The 9,236-nt window shown below is 48.6% G+C and overlaps 2 protein-coding genes across 2 annotated transcripts in view; both read left to right on the top strand.

Moving 5' to 3' along the window:
- LOC134076798 (sphingosine kinase 1-like) overlaps window positions 1-6,454 on the top strand; it is a 17,698-nt gene extending 11,244 nt beyond the window's left edge. Inside the window, exons 3-5 of the mRNA XM_062532033.1 lie at window positions 442-536; window positions 946-1,061; window positions 2,626-6,454. Of these exons, the coding sequence (XP_062388017.1) occupies window positions 442-536; window positions 946-1,061; window positions 2,626-3,631 (1,217 nt within the window). The 3' untranslated portion in view covers window positions 3,632-6,454. The remainder of the gene's footprint in view (window positions 1-441; window positions 537-945; window positions 1,062-2,625) is intronic.
- Window positions 6,455-8,186: 1,732 nt separating this feature from the next.
- On the top strand, window positions 8,187-9,228 carry LOC134075898 (serotonin N-acetyltransferase-like). Its single transcript, XM_062530927.1, has 3 exons — window positions 8,187-8,328; window positions 8,587-8,741; window positions 8,923-9,228. The coding sequence occupies exons 1-3, from the start codon at window positions 8,187-8,189 to the stop codon at window positions 9,226-9,228; spliced, it is 603 nt and encodes a 200-aa protein (XP_062386911.1).
- Window positions 9,229-9,236: the final 8 nt, after the last annotated feature.

The raw sequence follows: 9,236 nt of genomic DNA, 5'->3' as shown, positions 1-9,236 counted from the left end.
TCAGCCCCGGTGGACACGCCGCGCCGCGGCCGCGCTAAGCTGCTGGCACCTCGCAGCTCTCTGTGGCTCGGGCCTGATAAGAGGAAATCGAATCCCACGTTTGGCACGCTAATCACTCTGATCTCCCCCCTCAGGGGGTCCCATGGGGAGGGGGTGCTGGGGTCCTTTCCCACCACAGCCTTCTCCATTCAGCACACACACACACACACACACACACACACACGCACACACACACACCGCCCCTGCCCCTCACCCCACATCACCCCCCCTTTAGCCCTTTCATCCACTTTTTGTTTCAGTGCAGTATCTCTGTCCTCGCTTTTTTCATTGTACTTTGTGCTCACTTTCTTACATGCTATCTCCCCGTCTTCTCTCTCTCTCTCTCTCTCTCTCTCTCTCTCTCTCTCCCTCCCTCTGTTCTTGTTCTCTTTTCTCTGACAGAGCACCAGAACCATGCACGGGAGCTAGTGCGGAAGGCTGATTTGTCTCAGTGGGACGCCTTGGTGATTCTGTCAGGAGACGGGCTGCTTTTTGAGGTGTGTGTGTCTGTGTGTGTCTCTCTCTGTGTGTGTGTGTGTGTGTGTGTGTGTGTGTGTCTGTGTGTCTTTGTGTCTGTGAGTGAATTGATGTATGTGTGAATATGGGTATGTTTCAAAAGAAAAAAGCTTTTTAATGAGATTGTTGTAGGTAGGCAGGATGATGTGAACCTTTGTGTGTGTGGGTGTGTGTGGGTGTGCATGTGCGTGAGTGTGTGTGTGTGTGTGTGTGTGTGTGTGTGTGTGTGTGTGTGTGTGTCTGTGTGTGTCTGTGTGTGTCTGTGTGTGTCTATTTGCTTTTGTTTGAATGGATTTGATTAAATTCTCACAGTTCTCACAGTGTGCCAGTTCATGTGTACTCAAAAATCCCTCCGGTCCAAACAACTGCAACTGCCCCCCCCCCCCCCAGGTGGTGAACGGCCTGATGGAGAGAGAGGACTGGGAGGTGGCCGTCCAGACGCCGCTGGGCATCCTACCCGGAGGCTCGGGCAACGCCCTGGCAGCTTCCGTCAACCATTACTCCGGGTGAGGACACTAATATGCCATCTCTATGCATGGAGCGGAACCGGGGCCAAATAAATGTGCTCCCCGGACCAGAGACAGGGTCGTTTGTCAAAATGACTCGCTGCACTTTCAGCACTTGGCCGAGGCCAGCCGAGTACTCTCAGGAAGGTGACTTGGCTCTTTTTAGTGTCCTCAAAGGAGCTCTGGGAGTTTTTAATCCATCCTGTATTCTCAGGTATTTAACTGTGGGTTCCTCCTCGTCTCCTCGTCCTCGGCACAGTTTGGCGGAACAATAGTCGGCGAGATTAGGTGGAGAGGAGGGCATTATGATTAGAATGACAGCCTGAAAAGAGTTCCGAGGCTGTCTTACAAGACTCTCAGCAGAGCATGCATATTCAAGATGGTGTTCAAGTGAGCATGAGGCACATTAATGTGATGTTTCTGCTTTCCACAGTTGTGTCTTATAAATTTGTACAAAGACATACTGTAGCACATTCAAATTGATGCAAAGTGGGTGCACAGTGTCACGGTGTCTATTCCAGATGTGTATGTGAACATTTGCTTTCACTATTTCCACCACTTGCAGCCATGTTATATTTGATGACATTCTTTCCAAGTCCCCCTCTTTCCAAACCCACATGCACACATACAGTACACCCTTCCATCACCAGCTCCCTTCTCTTTCAGTGACTGATTCACAGTCTGTAGTTTAATGTCTGTGTGCTTTTGCAGAGGCGAATGTCAGTGTCACTCTAGTCTAGGGCTGTGTCTGAAACATAAGTACACACGCTGGGCAGTGTGCATTTTCCGAAAGTTACATCAGAATAGACTGTCCGAAAGTCAAGCGCTCTCACTAGATGGGTACTTCGTTTGCCGTGATTTCCAATCGTGCATCGATGCATTTTTTGGCCTCAGATATCCCATAATCCATTGCGCAGCGCAGGTCAAGCATAAAAACGTGGTTATACCGAGTTATACCCCCTCCAATAGGAACAGGACTATGACAGAAATTGAGGGGTGTCCTGATTTTGGCTAGTTTGTCCTTACGTTTAGACACAGGCTGGTGTGGTCTAGTTGGTTACCGTATTTACTGTATGTTACTATATAGTACATACTGTATGTAGCCTCCACTTCCCCTTTTAAACACAAATTATGTCAACTGGTCTTTCCTACGTATTTCTGCATAGAACAGCTCACGTCAAGCAGAAAAAATAGGCGTCCCTTCTAGCTCTCTCTAGCTTGGTCGTGGTTGCAGTGCGGTTCAAGCCTGAGAGACCTGATGCTGATATTCATAATGATTATTTCATAATGTATTGTATAAGAAGAGCTTTTCACTAGGATGCCACATAGTTAGGCCTATTTGAACACAATATCCCACATATCAGAATGTTTCAATATGATAGATATTAGAACACATTTGATTTATAATTTTTTTTAAATCCTCAAAGTCGGTATCGGTCTTTAAAATCCCATATCGGTCGTGCTCTAGTGTTTATTCATCCTCGTCTCTCTCTCTCTTTCTCTCTCTCTCTCTCTCTCTCTCTCTCTCTCTCTCTCTCTCTCTCTCTGCCCCCACCGTCCCCAGGGCCCCGATGCTGTTTGGCGAGGAGCTGCTGGTCAGCTGCGGCTTCCTGCTGTGCAAGGGCCTGCTGTCTCCGCTGGACCTGGTGTCGGTCCACCTGGCCTCGGGCCAGCGCCTCTTCTCCTTCCTGTCGCTGGCGTGGGGCTTCGTGGCCGACGTGGACATCGAGAGCGAGCGCTACCGGCAGGCGGGCGCCCTGCGCTTCCTGCTGGGCACGCTGGTGCGGCTGGCGTCGCTGCGCACCTACCGCGGGCGCCTGGCCTTCCTCCCCGTCCACCAGGAGCAGGTGGCCGCCGCGGCGCAGGAGGGCCGGGCGGGCAGGGCGGCGGCCTCCACATCCACCGTCTCGTCCGACGACGACGACTCCTCTCCGTACGCCTCGCCGCCCGACTCGCCCAGCTCGTCCTTCTGCTCGGCCATGTCGTGCGGGCCGCTGACCGACTCCTCTCCGCCCTGCAGCGCCCTCTGCCCCGAAAACTCCGTCCACAACGGCAGCGGGAGCAGCCCGTCGCCCAACAACGACAACAAAAACACCCTCCACAACGCCTCCAACAACGCCGTCCAGCTCCTCCAGGCCGGCTCGGACCAGACCACGCCCCTGGTCAAGGGCCCGCCGGACTCCCTCCTGCCCCCTCTGGACGAGCCGGTGCCGGCGGGCTGGACGCAGATCGCCGAGACGGGCTTCGTCCTGGTGCTGGCCATGTGCCAGTCCTACCTGGCCGAGGACCTGCAGGCGGCCCCGGAGGCGCGGCCCCAGGACGGCTGCATCCACCTGTACTACGTGCTGGAGGGGGTGTCGCGGGCCGCCCTGCTGCGCCTCTTCCTGGCCATGGAGAAGGGCACGCACATGGACTGCGGAGCCCCACAGCTGGTGTACCGGCAGGTGCGCGCCCTGAGGCTGGAGCCCCTCTCCGCCCAGGGGGCGCTCACCGTGGACGGGGAGCAGGTGGAGTGCGGCCCCGTGCAGGCTCAGGTGCACGCCGGCCTGGCCAGACTCATGTCCAGCTGAGGGGGGGGGGGACGGACGGACGGACGGACGCTAAGTGAGTGAGTGAGTGAGTGAGTGTGGTCTCGGGATATAGATCTCTGTTTAGCAGGTAGATTAGGTTCCAGAGCACTTTACAGCAAAGGCTCGAGTCTTTGTGCCATGTGAATTATAGTAAGTGCCAATATGTCTGTTAGACATATGTAGTTTTTACAGAAAAAAAAAAAGGTGAAAAGAAGTTCCATTCCTGACCTGTTATTTATTTTTCTACTTTGGGCAATGAAATGACAGAACTGGTTTTATGTTGTGATTCAGAATTTTTTTAATAAGTGTCTTCTTCTCTTGTGGGATCACAGTGAAATGATTCTGGCCACGTATATGTGTGTGTGTGTGTGTGTGTGTGTGTGTGTGTGTGTGTGTGTGTGTGTGTGTGTGTGTGTGTGTGTGTGTGTGTGTGTGTGTGTGTGTGTGTGTGTGTGTGTGTGTGTGTAAGGTCACAGCATTAGAGTGCTCTCTGGTCTGAGTCCATAAGCGTGTCAGGAGGAGAGCAGGGTGCTTTTTCCCATCCTTGGGGAGCACGCCATGACAACAGGCGTGAGGACCCAACCCCACTCAAGGCGAACTGAGGCCTGGCCTCACGCCTCTGTGACTACCCCCCACCCCCTCACACACACACACACACACACACACACACACACACACACACACACACACACACACACACACGCGCACACACACACACACACACACACACACACACATACACACTCACTCACACAAACACACACCCTCCAGGGGCTTGATGCTGCTGTGTAGCCTGAGGAAAGAGATGAGATGCAGCCTTCACGACACACACTCTCTCTCTCTCACACACACACACACTCTCTCTCTCTCACACACACACACACACACAAACACACACACACACACACACACACACACACACACACACACACACACACACACACTTGTCCTCTGCTGCTTCATTTGCTCCCCTCAGTGCTTCCATTCAGTTGCTGCCCTCCAGAGGCTCAGAGCTGGAGAGGGCCATTCTGCCCAGGCTACAACAGGCACCGTGCCAAACGCTGGAAAAAAGTCAAGTGGTCACCAATGCCTTGATGCATCCAAGACGCTGGCACGAAACACACACTCACACACACACACACACACGCACACACACACACACACACACACACACACACACACACACACACACACACACACACACACACACACACACACACTCACACCGCTGGTCCTGAATCAGATCTGTGTGACCTAGATTTGGGTTTAGAACAATGAGGCAGAAGATCCGTCATAGTTGAGTTGACAGCTCTGTCGATAAATGCAGTTCATACCTCTCTCCATGTCCCAGAAGCGTAGTGTTACACTGGATAAGGGAGGGGGCCAGCAGGCACAGCACAGCTCAGCACTGCATCCCGGACCTGGATTCTGATGGGATGCTGTCTTTCTTTAGCTTTACTTTCCGCAGAGTATGAGAGTCCTAAGACATCCGCACCCAGGTGTCTCTTTACTGAGCTTCCTCCATGTTTCTCATAATGGGAGAATGAGTGATGAGAGTCATGAAGAGTCAAATGTACTCATAGAACTGCACTGAGGTCAGTTATCACAAAAAAAATGATCTGTATATAAAAAACTGACCAAATCAAATAGATGACTCGTTGTTCAAAGAGGAAAAGTAGAGGTTGGTAGAGAAGCACACTTACTGTAACTGAAGCACAACGTACTGTACTTCACTGAGCACGGTACTGTACTGATATTAGTCATTAACGAAACCGCCTTATGTGACGGAATGGCTGATGTATACATGTTTGCTTTCCAGAGAGAGAGAGCGTGTCAGCATTTTTTTTCCAGTGGCCGATTACTAACATTAGGTCACGCTCCTTTGACCACAGAGCTAATCAGTGTGGACTGCCGTCCAGGCCCTGCGAGTACCATTTCTCCCTCCCTCCCTTTGCGATGTGGTCTAAAAACGCTCAATCATAAGATTACGCTTTGCAGTGGCCAGTGCGCTGCATCACAGACGTGGACATTTAATACATAATCAGACTGCATTAGGGTGCTGCTCTGCATCAGCCGTCCGTTATCCCCTGACTGACTGGTCTGACGCCAGCTTTTCCTCTTCAACTGCCTTGGAAAGGTAGCGCACACGAGACTGCAGTTCACCCATGCACCTCTCTCTATAGATCCCAGAGATGGTGCCAACCCTTAAGAACTAACACAGCTCCGCCACTGTGGACTCTGCCGTGGCACTGCCGCTCTATGCTCTAGACTGTGATGTAATTTCTGTTATAATCTAATGGGTCAGGTTAAGCCATATGTGCAGGGCCATGTGTCCACGTTAGGGAAATAAAGCACAACGTGATGACAAGCTATGCAATCCCGACAGTGCAGTGATGATTAAAATGTCTCTGCCATGAGAGAGCACCCCCCTGTGGCTCAATGAATGTTACTCCTCTTTACTGGTGAAGGGACTTAATTCTTATCAAATCTGTCTTTGGGTGAAATTGAAGTTACTGTTACTCAAATGCCTGTGCTTTTATTGATTTGTGTGTCTATTTTGTTTGAGTTTTATTTCTTTATTTTTTTTTTGGTATTATTATTATGGATTTGGAAAAAGTATACAAGGTGATCAATTCCTCTTTAGTTTGGTGACTGGGCAGCATTCCTGATGGCAAGTGTAAGGCTTTAGCACTGTTGACTTCTTTGTCACATACTGTACTGTTATGCTGGGTATCAAGAGATATATTCTATATTTTTTCATTCATCAATAACATTCTTTTATTTTCAGATTCTGAGATGAAGAAAATAAAAATGAAAATTTAAAATGCCATTGTCTGGTATAGCTTTATGATTTTTTTAACAATGTAAATGTAATTCAGATTGATATGATAAGCATGGACGGATTATGAGCACATTGGGCCCCTGGGCACAGATGCGAAAAGGCTCCACCTGCCGGCCTCAGAAAGTCGCTAACTCAGCTAGGGGGTCCAGAGGTCGGTCTGGTGAGTTTTGTGAAAATTGATATTGATATATAATATATGATAGATATATATGAAAATTGAAGATTTTATTATATTAAACTATCATCAGATTCAATACATCTTGCTGTGAAAAAAGATGCCAGTTACAACGCATGATTATCACACATAGCATAATATTTTTAGATACCAGAGGTGAATACCATAACACATGGTATATGACTGAGGGCCCCAAATAAGGTCCCCATATTGTATAACACAAACTGTGTTATTTGGCTGAAGGGCCCCATTCAGATATCATGAATGGAGAACATGGGACGCTTGCCCTGGGCCCGGCAGGCCCGTTCAGTCATCTATCCCTGATGATATAAATACATGGTATATACATACCAATACTTATTATATGGCTCTCTGGAATACTGAGAGGTCAGTTATTTAAGCAATAAGTACCTTCAGGGCGAAACAAGACCCCTCCGCTTCACGTCGGGGTCCTGTTCGTCCTGTATACATTACACCTTACATATTGGAGCCCAGGTTAGGCAAGACAACCTATGGCTGTGTGCTCTCTGTCTCCTTATAGATCTGTTCTTCATAGATGGAGCCCCACAACATGGCCTGCCAATGCCCATGGTTTGGGTATCATGTTGTGAACTGAGAAACGTTAGGTTCCCTACATTTCCATAAGCCTATTGCAAATCCACCGTGTTACGAAATTAGATGTAGAAGGGGGAATTTATAGGGAACGTCCCCAGTGCCCTCCACAACCAGTGCATTCTTGTGATATGCTATTATCATCCACAGGATGGCAGAGTTTTAAGATACTGCTGTCAGTGATGTCCTGCTTCCACGGAGATCGAGGTGTGCATGCATGTGTCGCTGGTGTTGCATAGATTCGCACACTTTCCTTTCATCTGGTAGTTAATATTATTGCTAAAAAAAAGGCGTGTCTTGTTGTTTTCTTGTCAACACAGGCTACAGTGCCAAAACATTTTGAATAGTTTCAAAGCGCTTTGCAGACCCTGACCCCTATTATCCTGAAATAAAACATCAACTGTCTAAAGACGTTTAAAAGCTCAGCGTTACAGAAAATAAAATCTCTTCACGTGATAATCACGTTTGTGTGTGTGTGTGTGTGTGTGTGTGTGTGTGTGTGTGTGTGTGTGTGTGTGTGTGTGTGAGAGAGAGAGAGAGAGAGAGAGAGAGAGAGAGAGAGAGAGAGAGAGAGAGAGAGAGAGAGAGAGAGAGAGAGAGAGAGTGTTACTGTATCTGTAACCCCCATAGGCCTACTTGGGAGGAGTTGTCAGGTTAACAGTTTTGTTAAGATTAGTTTAGCCCGGGAAGAACCGGTATCCTTTAGAATTTGTGTTTTACAGAGCTCACATAATATCCATTGTCAACAGAAATGCTCGCTAAAATAAGCAACAAGTTCAGGATAACCATGTTGAATGAGTCATACATTTTAATCTCTTCCTGAGGTGTTAAAACAGGCTTGAAGGTGATCACCTGGGACTCGCGAGACAGAGGACTACAGAGGATACAAGTACGACAGTGGGTCCACAGAGTGGGTAGGCTAAACAATGTCTCTAGCTACTACACGGCCGTTCCTCGGACCCGTACTCGAGTCTCCCGGTCGACAGCGCCGGCACACGCTGCCAGCGAGCGAATTTCGGCCGCTCAATCCACAGGACGCTATTAGTGTGTTTGAGATTGAGAGAGAAGGTAAGAACTTCAACTAATGTTAATTTACTCTTAATCAAATATGTAATAAATTGGCTGAAAGCCAGAGCTACAATGTTATTTTTGAGTGACTGACGCGCCATTTGGTGCGCAACATTTCGAATTTGCGTTAGGATTCCATACTGGAGTTTTCACAGGATTCTGTAGAAAGTAGGCCTACAATTTACTGCTTTGAGTGTAGCCTATCTGACCCTTAAAAAAACAGGAACGGTCAAATAAAAATTTTCCTTCTTCTTTCAGCATTTATCTCCGTGTCTGGAGAGTGTCCGCTCCACCTAGACGAAGTCCGTCACTTTCTAACTCTGTGTCCAGAGCTGTCTCTTGGATGGTTTGAACAGGGCAGGCTCGTTGCCTTCATCATCGGCTCACTATGGGACGAAGATCGGTTGGACACAGTATGTTGATATATCTTCTTATATCGCTGTATTACGCATAGCTTCCAAGTTGATAAAGTAGGCTATCACATTATCACAATAATTTTACCTATAGCCTATATCATTTTATAATGTTACGATGGGCTACTCTTCTTTAATATATAATCTTATATCAATGGTATTTATTGTCCTTTGGCAATAGGACGCACTTACTCTTCACAAGCCACATGGCCACACAGTCCACATTCATGTGCTGGCCGTCCATCGGACCTTCCGCCAGCAGGGGAAAGGGCCCATCCTGATGTGGCGTTACCAGCAGTATTTGCGTTGCCTGCCGTATGTGCGACGCGCCGTACTCATGTGTGAAGACTTCCTGGTTCCATTCTACAAGAAGTCTGGTTTCAAAGTGGTAGGACCCTGTGCCATCACTGTCGCACAGCTTACCTTCATAGAAATGCAACATGCTATCAGAGGACATGCCTTTGTGCGGCGTAACAGTCAGTTCTAACCACTGGT

Source organism: Sardina pilchardus, chromosome 3 (genome assembly GCF_963854185.1).
Source record: "Sardina pilchardus chromosome 3, fSarPil1.1, whole genome shotgun sequence".
NCBI classification, from domain to species: Eukaryota; Metazoa; Chordata; class Actinopteri; order Clupeiformes; family Clupeidae; genus Sardina; species Sardina pilchardus.
This window is presented reverse-complemented; position numbering and strand designations above follow the sequence as displayed.

Excerpts from the sequence above, each read along its gene's own strand:
- LOC134075898 (XM_062530927.1), top strand. The coding sequence starts at position 8,187 with ATGTCTCTAGCTACTACACGGCCGTTCCTCGGACCCGTACTCGAGTCT. Across the intron at positions 8,329-8,586 it reads GTTTGAGATTGAGAGAGAAG|CATTTATCTCCGTGTCTGGA; the intron begins GTAAGAACTTCA and ends TTCTTCTTTCAG. Across the intron at positions 8,742-8,922 it reads ACGAAGATCGGTTGGACACA|GACGCACTTACTCTTCACAA; the intron begins GTATGTTGATAT and ends CTTTGGCAATAG.